This window comes from Coffea arabica, chromosome 9c, assembly GCF_036785885.1.
Source record: "Coffea arabica cultivar ET-39 chromosome 9c, Coffea Arabica ET-39 HiFi, whole genome shotgun sequence".
NCBI lineage: Eukaryota > Viridiplantae > Streptophyta > Magnoliopsida > Gentianales > Rubiaceae > Coffea > Coffea arabica.
The window spans coordinates 35,049,688-35,068,593 of record NC_092326.1 but is presented as its reverse complement, the minus strand read 5'-3'; the positions used below and the strand labels follow the sequence as shown (position 1 = coordinate 35,068,593).

General features: G+C 33.7%; 1 protein-coding gene across 1 annotated transcript; it reads left to right on the top strand.

The window, feature by feature from the left end:
* Positions 1–16,183: 16,183 nt before the first annotated feature.
* Positions 16,184–18,110, top strand: LOC113707934 (berberine bridge enzyme-like 21). The gene has a single exon (XM_027230338.2). It carries the CDS (start codon positions 16,230–16,232, stop codon positions 17,844–17,846), a length of 1,617 nt encoding a protein of 538 aa, XP_027086139.2. The 5' UTR covers positions 16,184–16,229; the 3' UTR covers positions 17,847–18,110.
* The last annotated feature ends 796 nt before the right edge of the window (positions 18,111–18,906 follow it).

Below are 18,906 nucleotides of genomic sequence, written 5' to 3'. Positions count from 1 at the left end.
AGGGAGGAAAAATCTGAAAAAAGGCTCAAAGTTGCAAGGTCGCCATCGCTGAAAAATCTGCAGCAAACCTTCTTGAGCTTCTTTTCCAGATTGGCATGATCCCGGGCGTGACCTTGAGCTCCGTTTTACCTTGCAAAAGGTTCTGAGGTAACCTTAACTTCTTATTTTATAGCTTTAACACCATTTTTCGCGAGAATCCAAGTTCGTATACTGAGAATCTTGAGTGGGTTTGCTGCTGTCTATGTTTGATAGCCATGACTGTGTTTTTATCATTCGAATCTTCATGTACCCTTGTTAAACGTTGGTCTTTGCGTTATTTGCTGCGTTTTGCTGTGTCATTTGTTGCTATTTCGAGGATTTGTTGGATGAAAGGGGTCTGTCTTCATTTTTTCGTTTGCAAACCCGAGAGGAAATAGAGGGAAAAAATGGTTTTTTGGGGTCACTAATTTCTTGTTGGATGTTGTTAGAATGAAGTATTAATTGATCCTGGAATTTTACTTAAGTTATGAATGATGTTTTTGCTTGAACGAATAGCAGTTGAAATTCGCAGAAAGCTTCTGAGATTGCGAGAGGAAGAAAGCTTCTATGAAGCATGCATGAAATGTTTTCCAAAATTGTACTTTAATCCCATAATTTTTATCTTATTCTACTATGGCCCAAATTTTGTGAAAATGAAATCAATTTTGTCCCTTCAAATTGTTATTTTTCTTGGGCATGTTTTGATGTGATCTTTGGATAGATTATTCATAAATTTTAGGATGATATTTGAAGGTTTAATAATTTTTGATAAGTTTATAGTTTCGATTTTGAATTTTAGTAAGAAAGTTTGGGTAATTTTGTTGTTTAATTATAGTAAATCGGTTTTGTTTTATTTTTGTGAATTTTAGCATTTAAGTTTTGATAGACTTCATCTTAAGCCTTAATTCTATTTAGACCCCCTAATATTTGTAATAGTAATTTTATCTCTCAAATTTTTTTAATTCTTTCAATTGGGTCCTTGTTTGTTAATTTGTTGACCAGGGGGTTGTTTACTTTATTTGAATGCTTTGATTGATTCAATTTCACGTTCATTTTCATCTTTTATGATTGTTTGTTAATTAAAGTGATGCCTTGAACTTTTTATTTATTTTTTGGAGGGTAAATAAGAAAATTTCCATTTCGTTAGGTCACCAATTCAAGGGAGGTATACTCTATACTTTATTTTTATTTTATCTTATTTGATCCTATGTGCCCTTATGCGACTTTTATGTGTAATTACATGCCCTTTTGAATGTTTTTATTTCATTTATTTATTGTTTTGATTTTGTGTATTTATTTTAATTTAATTTTTAATTATTTGGAAGGCAATTAAATGCCAAAGTTGTAATAGTTAGGTTATTATTTTATTTTATTCTTTACCCCTTTAAATTGTAGTTAGGGCTTCCAAATGTAATAGTTAGGTCATTTATTTATTTCATTCTTTATCTCCTTTAGATTGTAGTTAGGACCCCCAAATATAATAGTTAGGGCTTTATTTGCTTTATGTGTTTTTGCATGCTTGTGTGTTACGTGTTACTCGTTTTTTTAGGGTCTTGCATCTAGATATCATCCTTATGTGCTATGTGTTTTATGTGATATTATGTGTTTACTAATTTTTATTATGTTTTATATTATTAGTTTAATTATAATCAATGTGCGACGTCGCCACACTAGTCCAACGCTAGTTGTGATCCCTTTCCCGATTTCACACTAGTCCAATGCTAATAAGAAAAAAATAGAGACATGGATTAGTCCAATGCTAGACCCTTATGAACCCTTCGCGCGTTAGATCATGTTTGTATGCCAATCACTACACACTCATGCATATTTTCTATTTTTTAGGTTTTTTTTATCATTTGGCATGTCATTCCCCCTATATATATATCTCTTATCCCATATTTTTCCTATATGTATATTCCTTACCTTATATGTGAGACATGACATTAGATTTGCACTTCATATAGGAAAAATTAGAGATAGGTTAGTACATTTGCCTGATTTGATTAGGAAATAACCCTTGAATATGAGATATAGATGAGTGTGGCTCTTTAGCCTTAGAACGCTTGTATTCCCTCTATTAAAGGGAATATTGAAGTCAGGAGTGTTAGTTCCCCGCACCCGTTATGATGCATTCCTTTAAATCATATATATTTGTATATTATTATTTTCTTTTCTTTTCTTAGACTCTCGTACTTTTGCATATTCATGACCTCTTCAAAAAGTCACTCTTAAACATCATAATTAATGTGATTGGCACCAATTGAGTTTTGAAGAGACATATTGACTCTTCCGATAACCATTAGGTTTAGGATTGCATTCATATAGTAACTTTCAAATGTGATAAATTTTTAAGTTAAGCTAAGAAAATTATTGATTAAATCACGCAACTAACCTTGATTAGGTTGAAAGGGTGTTTTGGATTTTATCCTTGCCTTCCCTTTTTTCAAATGTGACTTCCGAATACTTTCTTTGATTTTCGAAAACTTAGAGTCGTTTAAAAAGGGTTTTCTTTATTTTTGCTTTAAAAATTCATTTTAAGTGACTTGGTACACCTTAACTCAATACCAAGTGGCGACTCCCATTTTTCATTAAAAACCCTTTTTAAACTATTATTTTTGGGTTCAAACCGTCGCACTTTTTAGTCCCATTTAGGCCCATTTTCTTTATTTATTTTCTAAAAATCAAAAAATTCATTTTTCTTAACAAATTAATTTTTCATTAAAAAAGGGGTGCGACAGCTTGGCGACTCCATTGGGGACTTTGAGAGTCTGAGTATTTGATTTAGTCAATTTTTTTCTTTTCCTAACCTTCCTATATATCACATTTGGAGGTTTTAGATTGCGTGCTTTTTTTTCCTTTTCCTTTTTCTCTTTTTATTGTTTTTGCATCTACCACGCGCGTAATCACTTCTCGCACACCATGTATATGATGAATGAATTGTTTCTTTGCTTTTACTTGTATCGTACTTGCATTGTTGGGTGGGGGGTAGTCACTCTAGAACCTTTCCCGCATTTGATGGTATTATAATCTCTCTTCTCAAAAGGAAGCACTTCATATGTGCATGCGTAATTTTTACCCTATTTTTTTCTTTTTCGTGGGCGTTTCTCAGATCTCCTTGTAGGATTAGAATCGATTTCCTTAGATAGGCGGATGGTGTGCTCTGCACCCATTGCGATGCTTAAAGGATCACTTAAGCCACCGACCAAGGGCCTTAGGATTGATGACTCTTCGCCTCTTTGTCTGAAAGCTTGGAAGCCTGAAACCAGATCGAGTTTAGATGCATTAGTGAGCCAAATCTCATGTATCCATATTAGGAATTGCCTAGGGTAGAGTCAATCTTACCCAAATAGGAACACTAGACATGAGGGGAGGGATCCCACCCCCTTTCCTTATTTATCTTGTTTGTTTTTTATGTCATTTAATTGCCCAACGTGTTATGTGATTATGTGTTGAACTAACGTTTCTTTATTTTTTTGTCTTTCGCATTCGCAAACGCTAAAAAGTAAGAGATCTGGCATGATTCTCTTTTAGAATCTACCCTCTTAGACAGGCTATTGCACGTTTAAAATTTCGATGTATTGCATTTGAAAATTAATAATTGCACATCATTTTAGGCCCATCCTGGCCTACAAAGGGTCCTTTTAGGTCATGTTTTTATTTTGAATTGCATATTTAATTGTTTTGATAAATTGGCATCATGCATAAACCTTAGAGAGAATGCCGCATAGAGAATCCCGTGTTAGGAATCAGCCACCCTATGACTCAGATATGTAATCCAATGAGACTTGCACGTTTATATTTCTTGTACCATCCAAAGGGTAGTGCGCGAAATAAAGTAGGATCCGATCCCTTCCGCCATGACGATGTTGAGAATGATGGAATAATTTTTGCACATTAGAATATGAGCCTCTAATAATCATCTTTTGACCATTTTTGTTAAAATTGGTAAAAATCCCTTGCTTGCAGGACATTAAGTTGCAAATCTTGATTTTTAGAAGGCTTATGACTAATTTATCGCAATAAATTCTTGAAACTACCATGGGTAGACAATTCAATCGATTTTTTCCATTTTTTTCTTTTTAGGACCATCCAGTCATTTTTGAATAATTCATTAGCTCCATTTCCTCTATTTGATCAATTCATTCATTTTTAGAACAATTTAGTCATTTTTGAATAAATAATTAATTCAATCCATTTTTAGGATAATTTGGTCAATTTTGAAATAAATCATCAATTTCATCAAATGCATTTTATCAATTCATTTTTAGAGCGATCCAGTCAATTTTTGAATAAATTATCAATTTCATCCGATCTATTTGATCCGTTTATTCTCTTTCAGGGTTTCGATCTAAGATTCCCTGAATAAACTAGTTGAGACATTGCAATTCTTTTAAGAGTAGGTCTTTCACACATCATTTTATGTGTCAATCAAAATAATCATTCTGTTCGGATTTTGTCCTCATTTTGTTAAGACAAATATTTCTTGTCACTCCAATTGGCCAAATTTTTTAAATTATTTTTCACTTAATAAATTGATCGGATTCATCAAGTATTGTATGTGCATATCCTAAAAGATTGCATTCTCATGTTAGGCCTACCCTTGACACAAAAAAGGGCTCCCCCCAATAGAGCATGCATCCGAATTACCTCAATATATACTAACTCGTGTCTTTTTCTTTTTCTTTATTTTCTAACTTTGCCAACAGTCGGTCAAGAGACTATGCTAAATAGGATTTTCTAAAATGTCATGTCTTTTTCAAATATAGTTACAAGAAGAAACCCCATCATCACACGATCTTGCAGTCGAGTTTTGAGAAATCGTGTAAACATGAGCGCACATCCGAAATCATCTGATAGATCCACTACAGCACCTCCAACAGACGCTGCAAATTTGGGAACTCAATTGAGCGAAGTGTTGAACAAAATCAATGAGTTAAGCACGGAGGTGACCGCACAAAGGCCCATGATTGATCAACTGGTTACTAGCGGCAGCGGTGTTCAGCATAATCCCTTACTTGCTAGTTAACCTACCTACTTATACCCTTACCCATATTATCCAAACCCACACCCTGTTTACCATATTACTATCTATCACTCTCGATCTCGGCCAAACTATGTAAGACCACCTATACTACCCGTCCCAATTTTTCAACCCAATTTTCAAACTCGACCTCACCCTCCTTATAATCCAAGACCTGTTCAACTAAATAATCGAACTTATCCTCTAAACCGTAAAATTCAAAATCCAACCCCATATCGAACCTTCACCAACCTATCGATCAATTATATGAACAATTCAAAAAAATTTGGTGTCATACCTCTCAAGATCTATTCTAAAAGGTTTCCCTGTGATTATGACCCTCAAGCCATCTGCACTTATCATTCTGGAGCTCCTGGGCACTCGACCGATAACTATTGGGTACTAAAGCATAAGATCCAGGACATGATCTAAGCAAGAGATATAGTGTTAAGGAAAAAAAAAGAACAAGGACCGAGCACAAGTACCAATTCTTTTTCTGAACACAAGGACATCATCACGGCATTTACCCCCAATGAAGAAATTTGAAAATCTTGGAAGGGGCTGAATTAGTGGAATTCCTCCCTCCTGAAAGGAAGTTTCGATAAATTTGAAGAATTATTTTGGTTAAAACCAATGAAAAGCATTCATGCGTGTGTCTTTTGTTTAACTATATTTTTTGTAAATATTTTTCAATCAAGTGGCTTTTGAAGACACGTTTCGTTTAGCAAGTAACATGATATTAAGTTTAGTTTTTTTGGAATGCAATAAAATGTATAGTTTTATATATACTGGGACTTACACATTCTTTTCAGATGGGCCAAAATAAAATTCCATGATCCTTTGGATATTACCATTTCGGAATTTGATGGCTGCAATCTCGATACCGCATGAATGTGATTTCAAAATTCAAAATGAGAGGAATAGCGAGGAGGTATCCGAACATACTTCAAAGAGATTCGAAGGAGGAACTCAGACCAAATGGGGATCAAGATGAAGGAAATAAAATTAGTGGTCGCTTGAATAAAACGCAGAAAAAGGAGGCTGAAGGAAAAGTAGTGTCAAGAACAATAATCTTTATTTGATGAGAAACAACCAAATGCAGTCAAAAGCGACCTGTGCTTACAATAAAAGAGACAACGTGACTACTCGGAAAAGAGACAAAATGTTGAGGCAACTGTTGTCGGTGCAAGATTGGAAAAGGTTTGTTGTAAAAAAAAAAAAAGGAAATGAGGAAAAGAAAAAGAAAAAGGAAGAGTATTGTCCAGTGGATTACTTATGTTTCACAGATATGGATGAACATGAGTCTTTCTCAGTCAATTAATTTAGATACATGTAAGAAATTTCGTATTAATGGTAGTTTCCTTTCAGAGTTAATGTAAGAAACTGAATAAAAGTTAGGTCCTCTTCCTTTTTCATTGAGACATTTTATCCCTAATTATCCCTTTTGAATCTTCAGAATAAATTATTTCATTTGGCAACCCCTGAGAATCATAAACCCCACACTGAGGCAAATTCAATTTTCAAAAAAAAAATCCCACACTACGGCAAATTCAATTTTTGAAGGAAAGCTGAAAGAAAAGGGAAATGAAACAAAAAAAACCTCAGTTAAAAATAAATTGGGACAAATTTTTAAAAATTTCGAAAGAAGGGCAGAAGGCCGAAAAAAAGAAAAATGAAAGAGAAGAGAATTTCAGTTGAGAATAAATTGGAGCAAGTTTTGATTTAACCCTAAAATAGAGTTGGCGCAACAATGCGATTTCAGATAATTTAAACTACTTTTGAAATCCACTTTCAAATCTTAACTTTTTTAAGTACCTCACCTGATCTCATTACAAAAGCCGAAAGTTTTGACTTCTATTCTTTGCAATGTCTCTGTCAAGAAATTTGCTAATTAAATTGGCAAATGATATTCATATACTGATGTCAGGAAAATTTTTAGATGTATTTCTGAATTGATTAGATGTGAGGTTGACACTACTCATCATGCGAAAATCCGCAAGGACGTCTTTAAAAGAGAAAATGAGAAAAAAAATCAAGAAAGAAATAGAGAAAGAAAAAGAAAAACAAAAGGATGGAGGGTAATCTTGGTAAAAACCTGAAATGACGCTAAGGTAGGGTTGCACAAAGAGAGCAAATGTGACTCAGTTCATTGGGATTCCTTTTCACATTATAGTTTTTCTGCTGGCATTGAATTTCGGAAGCACGATATTCAAAGGGTCAAATAGGGCACTTTGTTAGAGGCTAAAATATTTTGATCATTAACATAAATTGCTGGATTTGTGATTCATTTTTCTAAAGTCATCTTTTTCTTTCAATACAAGTCGATAGTTATTTTTTGCATTACTTTGGTTTTTGACATTTTTGTATAAAAAATTCTTTGAGTATTGCATGATTTCATCTGTTTCATTGGATTTTATCAAATGACAATTTTTTCAATTATCGAAAGGTGCATATGTATAAGTTTTCATGTTAAGTTAGCATTGGAAGCTAAGGCAATCAGGATGCAATTTGCGGTGCAAGGTCGGGTTTTGCAGTATCAAGAAAAAAAAACATCAAAATATACATGTTTACACGTTTCTTGAAAGTCGGACGGATCGAATGGTAGTGGCATTATTTTAATTGTTTTACATAGTAAATTGGGGAAAATTATTTTGTAATAAAGTCAGGGAATGTCACCCAACAATCAATCATTCAGGATTCAAATAGAAGAGGAAGTGCGAATCAAGACCTTAAGAAAGAGCAACAATGCCACAATGCAAAGCAAATGATTGGTTGTACAAAAATTGATGCAAACTGGGGCAATTTTTGAAAAGATTTCTCGGGTAAGTATTCAAGAACTTTTTCATGCACTAACGTGTTTTTTCTTTCACTGTTAGCATCGAGTTTTACTCACTAACGTGTGCCATTTTTTTCTTTCACCGTTAGCATCGGGTCCAACCCACTAACATGTCTTCTATAACCGTTAGTATCGAATTTATCTCACTAACGTATTTTTTCTTTCTCCATTAGTAATGGATTTAATCCACTAACGTGTTTTTTTCTTTCATTGTTAGCATTGAATTTTACTCACTAACGTGTGCTCTTTTTTTCTTTCACCGTTAGCATCAAGTTTTACTCACTAACATGTGCCATTTTTTTCTTTCACTGTTAGCATCGGGTACAACCCACTAACGTGTCTTTTATAACCGTTAGCATCGAGTTTATCTCACTAACGTGTTTTTCTTTCTCTGTTAACATTGGGTTTAACCCACTAACATGCTTTTGTCTTTCATCGTTAGCATCGAGTTTACTCACTAACGTGTGCCATTTTTTCTTTCACCGTTAGTATCGGGTCCAACCCACTAACGTATTTTTTCTTTTTATGTTAGCATGGAGTTTATCTCACTAACGTGTTTTTTCTTTCACAGTTAGTATCGAGTTTTACTCACTAACGTGTGCCCTTTTTTTCTTTCACCGTTAGCATCGGATTCAACACACTAACGTGTCTTCTATAACCTTTAGCATCGAGTTTATCTCACTAACGTGTTTTTTCTTTCTCCGTTAGTATCGGATTTAACCCACTAACGTGTTTTTATCTTTCATCGTTAGCTCCGTTTTACTTTGCAAAAGGTTCTGAGGTAACCTTAACTTCTTATTTTATAGCTTTAAAATCATTTTTTGCGAGAACCCAAGTTCGTATGCTGAGAATCTTAAGTCGGTTTGCTGCTGTCTATGTTTGATAGCCATGATTGTGTTTTTATCATTCGAATCTTCATGTACCCTTGTTAAACGTTGGTCTTTGCATTATTTGCTGCGTTTTGCTGTGTCATTTGCTGCTGTTTCGAGGATTTGTTGGATGAAAGGGGTATGTCTTCTCTTTTTCGTTTGCAAACCCGAGAGGAAATAGAGGGGAAAAATGGTTTTTTGGGGTCACTAATTTCTTGTTGGATGTTGTTGGGATGAAGTCTTAATTGATCCTGGAGTTTTACTTAAGTTATGGATGATGTTTTTGCTTGAACGAATAGCAGTAGAAATTCATAGAAAGCTTCTGAGATTGCAAGAGGAAGAAAGCTTCTGTGAAGCATGCATGAAATGCTTTCAAAAATTGTACTTTAACTACATAATTTTTATCTTATTCTACTATGGCCCAAATTTTGTGAAAATGAAATCAATTTTGTCCCTTCAAATTGTTATTTTTCTTAGGTATGTTTTGGTGTGATCTTGGGACAGATTATTCATAAATTTTAGGATGATATTTGAAGGTTTAATAATTTTTGATAAGTTTATAGTTTCGATTTTGATTTTTAGTAAAAAAGTTTGGGTAATTTTGTTGTTTAATTATATTAAATGGGTTTTGTTTTACTTTTGTGAATTTTAGCATTTAAGTTTTGATAGACTTCATCTTAAGCCTTAATTCTATTTAGACCCCCTAATATTTGTAATAGTAATTTGATCCCTCAAATTTTTTTAATTCTTTCAATTGGATCCTTGTTTGTTAATTTGTTGACTAGGGGGTTATTTACTTTATTTGAATGCTTTGATTGATTCAATTTCACGTGCATTTTCATCTTTTATGCTTGTTTGTTAATTAAAGTGATGCCTTGACCTTTTTATTTATTTTTTGGAAGGTGAATACGAAAATTTTCATTTCGTTAGGTCACCAATTCAAGAGAGGTATATTCTATCCTTTATTTTTATTTTATCTTATTTGATCCTATGTGCTCTTATGCGGCTTTTATGTGTAATTGCATGCCCTTTTGAATGTTTTTATTTTATTTATTTATTGTTTTGATTTTGTATAGTTATTTTAATTTAATTTTTAATTATTTGGAAGGCAATTAAATGCCAAAGTTGTAATAGTTAGGTTATTATTTTATTTTATTCTTTACCCCTTTAGATTGTAGTTAGGACCCCCAAATGTAATAGTTAGGTCATTATTTTATTTCATTCTTTATCCTCTTTAGATTGTATTTAGGGCCCCCAAATGTAATAGTTAGGGTTTTATTTGCTTTATTTGTTTTATGTGTTTTGCATGCTTGTGTGTTACGTGTTACTCGCTTTTTTAGGGTCTTGCATCTAGATATCATACTTATGTGTTATGTGTTTTATGTGATATTATATATTTACTAGCTTTTATTATGTTTTATATGATTAGTTTAATTATAACCAATGTGCGACGTCACCATACTTGTCCAATGTTAGTTGTGGCCCCTTTTCCAATTTCACACTAGTCCAACGTTAGTTGTGGTTTCTTTTTCCGATCTCTCACTAGTCCAACGCTAGTGAGAAAAAAATAGAGACATGGGTTAGTCCAACGCTAGACCCTTAGGAATCCTTCGCGTATTAGATCATATTTGTATGCCAATCACAACACTCTCATGCATATTTTCTATTTTTTAGATTTTTTTTATCATTTGGCATGACATTTCTCCTATATGTATATGTCGCGCCCCAATCCCGCATGTGCCCGTCACATGACATCCGTCGTACTCCCAAGTCCCACTCAAGAATACAAGGCTACATTAACTAGTTTAACTTAAATAGTACTAACTAAAATGCGGTACGAATTACATATAAAAGAAAGTCTACAAATATTCAAGACGTTCGTACATTTATTCTCTGATTGAAATAGCGGAAACAAAAGTAAATAAGACTAACAACTAGAAGTAGCTAACCTGCCAACTTCTATTCATCCAAAGCTAATAAAAGTCATCCTCAAGGTCTTCTATGTAAAACAATTCACACTCTTCAGAATCTGCAAAAATGGTAAGAAATGGGTTGAGCGACACATCGCTCAGTAGATAATATTTACTCCTTTGTTGGACAATGCACTCTTAATTTTATAGATACATATATATATAAGTACAACTGTACTCAAATCATTTGCATATCATTCACATCCGTAATTTTGAAAATAACGTTATTTATAAAGCAATCAGTAGTAAAGAATGACAAGCAATCTAAAAGCATCTTATTGATAGTTGTACATGAGAAATCGTAAAGTCATAAATCATTTCGTCTCAAGTCGCAAATCTCTTGATATCCATTCGTAAATCAACTCATATCAGCTCATAAGTCTCATTTCAAATCAGTTTATAAATCATTCCGTCAGATCAGCTCATAACAAGTACATGCAATGATCGGCTACTGAGTACTCAACCTAGAGATTTTATCCCTTCTAGGTGGGCGACCAATAGGTTTCATGACTACCGATTGGTCTCATATTATACATGGGTCAATCGGCCGGACTTTATACCAGACTACCCTGACCTTGTCAATTGGCTGGGTTTTATACCTAACTACCATGACTTTGTCAATCGGTCAATCGGTTGGGTTTTATACCAGGTTACCACGACTTTATCAATCGGTCAATCGGTTGGACTTTATACCAGGCTACCATGACCTCACCGATCGGCCGGACTTTATACCAGGCTACCATGGCGATTAGACAGGACTATAGCCCCTACCGTCTATTCCATAACTGCTCTGAGCTTTACTTGTCAAAATTCATTTCATATATCGTATACATAAATCTTTGCTTTCATAAAAGATTCAATTCTTTTTGTATATAAGAAACATATCAAAACATTTCAAATAAGTCACATGGTCCATTTTTGTATAGTAAAATATAACTTTCATAAATATCCAAGCAAAACATTTAATCAAACACCTTTCGAGTCAACACAACAAAATAGGATTGAAACAAGAATTTCACTTTGCACATTTGAAATCTCAGAAGGGTAAGTACCACCTACCTCTGTTTGGCTGCTCGAGTGGAACTACCTTAAATCCTTGTACCGTACCTATCAAATACATGAGTTCCCTAATTAGTTGCTACTTCCCATAAATGCATAAATGTACAACCTCTAAGTAAGTACATGATTCATATCTAGACCATTATATGGACCCTAATAGCATTCCCATCAAATTGGATGATTTCTATTTTTGGAAAGTTTCCTAATTTCAAAAGTTTCTATTTTTAGAAAGTTTCTTAATCGGAACTGCTCTCCTTTTAGTAAGGTTTTCTAATTTAAAAGAGAATAATTACTCATAAGCATGCTTATTATCTTGATTACTGTCTTACTATATCAATTTATAATTTATAATTATTCACTATTATTAGTATCGTCCTCGTCGGTGTTAATTCATTCTTTATTACCACTTATATATATACATGCTCACTAGTTACTATTACCTTTCCCTTTTTATCTCTACTTTTATGCGTGTGTAGGTATTATTATTATTTGTACATACAAGTACCCATACACTTATACATATTGACTTACTATAATTGTCTTAACTTATTCCACTCGTATCTATATTTTTATCTCCGTCTATATCCTCAATTCACTTCCTCCATGTCCATATTGTGATTGTCCTTACTATTACTGATTATTAATTCTTATTTTTTATTATTATTATGATTATTATTATTATTAATATTAGTGTTATTGTCAGCATTATTATTTACTATTATTATTATTATTATTTTAAACGTTTCATTTAACAATTTAGAATTTATCTCACCTCATCTACGTTAACCTCATAAGGCTAAATTAAGATATCCTAGATTTTTCTTTAATTATCTTAGACATAATTAATTAAATATAAGTTTTACATGACCAATACTTCAATTCTAACAATTATTTTAAATTGGGTCCTGAATTTTAATACCCATGATAACTTATAAAAATGGACTAGTAATATTCAAAATTTATTTATTAAACATTTATTTATTTTATCTTATATTTGGTTAACATCTAAATTATCCCTTTTTTCTCTTCGGGTTAGAGCCATGGTTGGCCAGAAGGCCAACCATTTCCTTTTAGGCCATGGTCGTTAGAAACCATTTGTTTGACCAAGGTCTGGCAACAACATTCCTTCCATTGGTTGGCCGAAAAGGCCAACCATTTCCTATGTCCATTGTCACCAGCAAGTGCTGGCGACATCATCTTTTAAAAAAATTTTTTTTTTTTGGTTTCGGTCTTGGGGCCAACCTTTGGGATTCTTCCTCTACCGCCAGAGATGGCAGCCCCCACTTTTTTTTTTTTCCTGTGGCGTTGCTTCTGCAATGCCTCTTCTCCTTTTTTTTTTTTTTTTTTTCTTTCGACAGATTTGGGGCAACCCATTCATCCAACATCCTATTTTTACTAAATCAAATATGAATCCTCCTAAATCTCATATACAAACATATATCTCTATATATAACATAATACATATCTGTAAAATCTTTAGGATAATTAATCCGACTAATAGAACTTAAAAGAGAAGTTTCACATGAATTTACGACTTACGAATTTAGGGGCTTAGTCGTCTGATCGATTAACGGTGTCGTCTGCTTCTCCTTCTCTATTCACTGACAGCTCTTGCTCTAGGGAGAGGCAGACAATGAAAGGTAGGGAATAGGTTTTTTTTTTTTGTTTGATAATTATGCTAAATCCTAATAACCACCTACTACTAGGTAGTTTAGATAGAAATTTTAACTGTTATAAACTTTTACCCTATCTTGTCTCATCCTATCCCTTAATTAACCTTTTAACCTAACCTGCAATTATTTTTGCTTTTACCAAGGGTAAATTACCATTTAATTTAATTGGGCAAGATAACAACAATGAGCCCAAAAAATCATGGGTTTTACAGTATATCCCTTTTCCCATATTTCCCCTATATGTATATTCCTTACCCTATGTGTGAGATATGACATTAGACTTGCACTTCATATAAGAAAAATTAGAGATAGGTTAGTACATTTGCTTGATTAGATTAGGAAATAACCCTTAAATATGGAATATGGATGAGTGTGGCTCTTTAGCCTTAACACGCTCGTATTCTCTCTATTAAAGGGAACATTGAAGTCACGAGTGTTAGTTTGCCGCACCTATTATGATGCATTCCTTTAAGTCATGTATATCTGTATATTATTATTTTCTTTTCTTTTTTTAAAGTCTCATATTTTTGCATATTCATGACTTCTTCAAATAGTCACTCTTGGGCATTACAATTAATGTGATTGGCACCAATTGAGCTTTGAAGAGACATATTGACTCTTCCGATAACCATTAGGTTTAGGATTGCATTCATATAGTAACTTTCAAATGTGATAAATTTTTAGATTAAGTGAAGAAAATTATTGACTAAATCACGCAACTAACTTTGGTTAGGTTGAAAGGGTGTCTTGGATTTTATCCTTGCTTTCCCTTTCTTCAAATGTGACTCTCGAACACTTTCTCTGATTTTCGAAGATTTGGAGTTGTTTAAAAATGGTTTTCTTTATTTTTTTTCTTTAAAAATTCATTTTAGGTGACTTGGTACACCTTAACTCAATACCAAATGGCAACTCCTATTTTTCATTAAAAACCCTTTTTAAACTATTATTTTTGGGTCCAAACCGTCGCACTTTTTAGTCCTATTTAGGCCCATTTTCTTTATTTGTTTTCTAAAAAGCAAAAAAATTCATTTTTCTTAACAAATTAATTTTTCATTAAAAAAGGGGCGCGACACCCAACCCCCACTTTGGTTCTGCCATTGATTTTCTCTCTCACTGGGAGAACATTATTCAGCCATTTCCACACGAATATCTTGAGCTTGTGCTTTACATTGAGCATTGTTTAGGCATTTCCATTGATTGCTGTTTGATAGAATAAATATTGCAATTTGTAATAGGCTATTCATTGATTATACGAGGATTTTGTATTTTGGTTTTGGAAAACAGTGTGAATTTCTTGTATTGAATCACAATTGATACTGAAAACAAAAGCCAAAAAGAAAATCAAAAGAGATACACTTATATGCGTATTTATCTCTAGTACTTTTATTGGAATTTCTTGTGCTATGCAAATCGAGAAAATGTTAACCTGGCCTTAGACAAAGTATTTTTCATGTTTTACTCATTTGATATTTTTTAAAGACTTGCATTGGTAATCAAACAAGGATCGCTAATATAAGTTGGTGTCATTTGGTAATAACAAATTAATTCCTCTCACAATTAATGTCCATGTTTATGTCAACTCAAGAATCTTTTGTTAAATGAAATAAGTACAAACGACATGTACTAAGTAGTGAAAGTCTAAGTAATTTATCTCTGATCATTATTGTTAAGTGTAAATTAATCTCATACACCTCCTTGTCTTCTTAGAATCAGAAACCTTTTAACTTATGCCTACCAAGAAAATCTTTCTTGTAGATGGAGTATCACAGGCTTTTCATAAGTTATGTTAGGGACCTTACTAACAAATATCAAAAATCTTACCATAATTCATAACTACAAATAATATCTTTGACTATTTGATTGATTTGATTAATCATTTGACTGAATAAGATATTAATTAACCAAATATACCAGTCAATTATTATTAAATAGAAGATACTAATTAATCATTGATTGAATATTAATCATTAATTAAGATATCAATTACTTGAGAATCAATCATATGAGTTATAATTATCTTAAAAAGATTAATTTTACGTCTTTGTGAAGTAAACGTCAACGCATAAACATAAATAAAGCATCAATAAAGTCGACCCCAATTCTAGGGGAAAAAAAAAGTGGACCATAATTGGTACAGCATTTCACGTGCATTTATGGATGCAAATTCGAGTCACAAAGGTTAGGTACAATTATACTATCCATCCTTTTTGAAAATAAGATATTTATAACAATGTAAATGGTAGAAAACGAGTTTTAGTAGCTAATAGAAACTAGTTAAGACTTAAAACGGTGTCTTTTTTTTTTTTTTTTCTTTGAAAAAGTGATGTTAATTTAAAGAAAGTGTGTAAATACCAATGATATATAACATACTAGGCAAAAAATAATACCAGGTAGAAAAAATCTTTGTTGGATACGTAACTAGACACAGTGGAAACATTATACAATTAACTAACACGGCCTTTACTCATTCTTAGCTTTGTCAATCTGTACCTGTCCTTGTCGTTGCCTTCGTGGGATTACATTGGCGTAATATTTTCTCAGCCATTAATTCCGTGGTCAAAAGTTTAGGCCTTCAAGGGAATCTTCACGGCAAAATTTCCGGTTCCCATTATATGTCCATCAAATTTTTCGCAGTTTCGGCCAGCCTGCATTCTCATAATCTAGTTGTATAGTACCCAACTTTAACAAGTATATAATACAGCTCTCCTTTTGTTCTGTCCTGGTGCTTATTTAATACAATCCTTGGAACGCTACTATTAGAACAACTTTCAGTTGCCAAATTACATGCTGTCCCCTACCATGTTCCCCTTTCTTCTCCTTCTTGTTCTTTTTCCTTTTTTCACTTCAATTTCTCAACCCTTTCGTGTTGCAGCTTCAGATTCAATCTATGACAATTTTGCAAGTTGTCTAACAAAAAATGGAATCCCAAGTGGCCAAATTTCTAACATTCTGTATAGTCCAACAAATACTTCATTCAACTCTGTATTACAGGCCCATGTTAGAAACCTTAGGTTCAACACATCCAGTACTAGAAAGCCATCCATAATTGTCGCACCCTTGGAAATCCCACATGTTCAAGCAGCAGTTTTGTGCACCAAAGGAGCGGGGCTGGAGCTAAAAATCCGTAGCGGTGGTCATGATTATGAAGGTATCTCGTATGTTTCTGATGTCCCTTTTATCATTCTTGACATGTTTAATCTGAGTTCCATCACGGTTGATATCCCGAGCGAATCTGCTTGGGTACAAGCTGGGGCGACAGTTGGGGAACTTTACTATAGAATTTGGGAAAAGAGCAATGCATATGGATTCCCTGCTGGTCTTTGCCCAACTTTAGGCGTTGGTGGGCACATCAGTGGGGGTGGTTATGGTGCGATGTTGCGTAGATTTGGTCTCTCGGTAGACAATGTTCTTGATGCACAGATTGTTGATGTTAAAGGCCAGGTTTTGGATAGAAAGGCGATGGGGGAAGATCTTTTCTGGGCTATCAGGGGTGGTGGTGGTGCCAGTTTTGGGGTTGTTTTGGCATACAAACTTAAGTTAGTCCAGGTGCCAGAGATAGTAACTGTCTTTAATGTTCAGAGGACTGAGGCAGAAAATGCAACAGATATTCTTGTTCAGTGGCAGAATGTTGCTGACAAAATCGACAATGGTCTCTTCATAAGAGTTCTTGTCCAACCAAGTACAAGTGAGAGTCAGAAGATCATCAGGTTAACATTCATTGCATTGTATCTAGGAGATTCAGACAGTCTTATGTCTGTGATGAATGCTGGATTCCCTGCTCTGGGATTGCAGAAAAGTGATTGTAAAGAAGGGAGCTGGATACAGTCAATGCTATTCTGGTCCAATTTTGACATTGGGGCAAAACCTGAACTTCTTCTTAACAGAACTTCTGATGTCAATTTCTTGAAGAGAAAATCAGATTATGTCCAAACCCCAATTCCTAAGGATGCACTGACTTCAATCTTCAACAAAATGGTTCAGCTTGGAAAACCTGGACTTGTTTTCAATCCATATGGTGGAAGAATGAGTGAAATCCCTGCAAATGAAACACCATTTCCTCACAGGGCAGGGATCATTTACAAGATTCAATACTCAGTGAATTGGGACGATGCGAGCCCCAACATAACAAATCAATACCTCGAGCAAGCAAGGGAACTGTACAGTTTCACGACCCCTTATGTATCAAGTAATCCAAGGCAGGCTTTTCTCAACTATAGGGATCTTGATATCGGTACAACTGATAACGGGAAGAACAGTTATAGTGAAGGAGAAGTTTATGGGCGCAAATATTTCAAAGACAATTTTGACAGATTGGTTAAAGTGAAGACTGTGGTAGATCCTGAAAATTTCTTCAAGAATGAACAGAGTATCCCAACTCTGCCCGCTAGGTCCTTTCGTTAGAGGAGGTGAGGAAAGTAAAGGTATAAACTTCAAGTCATCAATGGTTTTACAGTTGTGTGATATCTTGTCCACGATGACCATACTTCTTTTGCAGTTATGACATTGAACTGCTGGTTATGCAGTAGATGGAAGTAAAGCAGCTGAATTCGATTTCATTGATTACTATTTGATAGAATAAGATTCCGACTCGAAATATGTTGTCAATTGATTAAACGGATGATATTGTATTTTGGTTTTGTAAAACAGTGAATTTCTTGTGTTGAATCTCGAATGATACTGAAAGTAAAAGACAAGTATAAAAAAATATAAAAAATCAAATAAGATACACTTATATGCATATTTATCTCTAGTAATTTTACGGGAATTTGTTGCCCTATACAAATTGAAAAAAAATGTTAACTTGGCCTTAAACAATGTATTTTTCGCGTTTTATTAATTTGATATTTTTTAAAAACTTGCAATGGTAATAAAAAAATGGACCCTCAATACGAGTTAGTTCAGTAGATAATGTTGATCACAAGTTAATTCAGTTGATAATATCGAATCGAGCAGACCACTTAGCCAACATAGGATCATCACTGGCTTTGCCCCCTTTACTTTTTGTCAATCCAGGCTGTTAATGCCTTATTGTACCTTTTATTTCTTGTTTAGAACTACCTCCTCTCCTCCTACCCCTATGGACATGCTAACCTCGTCGAGGCTGATAGGAGAGGATTTAGTCATGTAAGACTTGTTACTACTTAATTTATGCACTGCCTTGCCGTATTAAAAAAAAAAAGTGTAAACGTTATTCTACTTTTTAATCCGCATGACTAATTTTTTTTCTGTGTGTCAGTTATAATGATATATCTTGTAAACCAGCTTGCATGGGGCAGAGATAGTTCGAATATTACAAAAATGTTAAAAGTTCAGGTGTGGATATACTGTGAAAACAAAATTGAGGGAAATAAAGAGTAGAACGGAGTGTATCTTAACTGGCAATACATTTCGTCTGTAATAGAAAATTTACAGTTCAAGTTATGAAAAGATAGTTGAACAGAAGGGTATAAGAGTTTGGTGC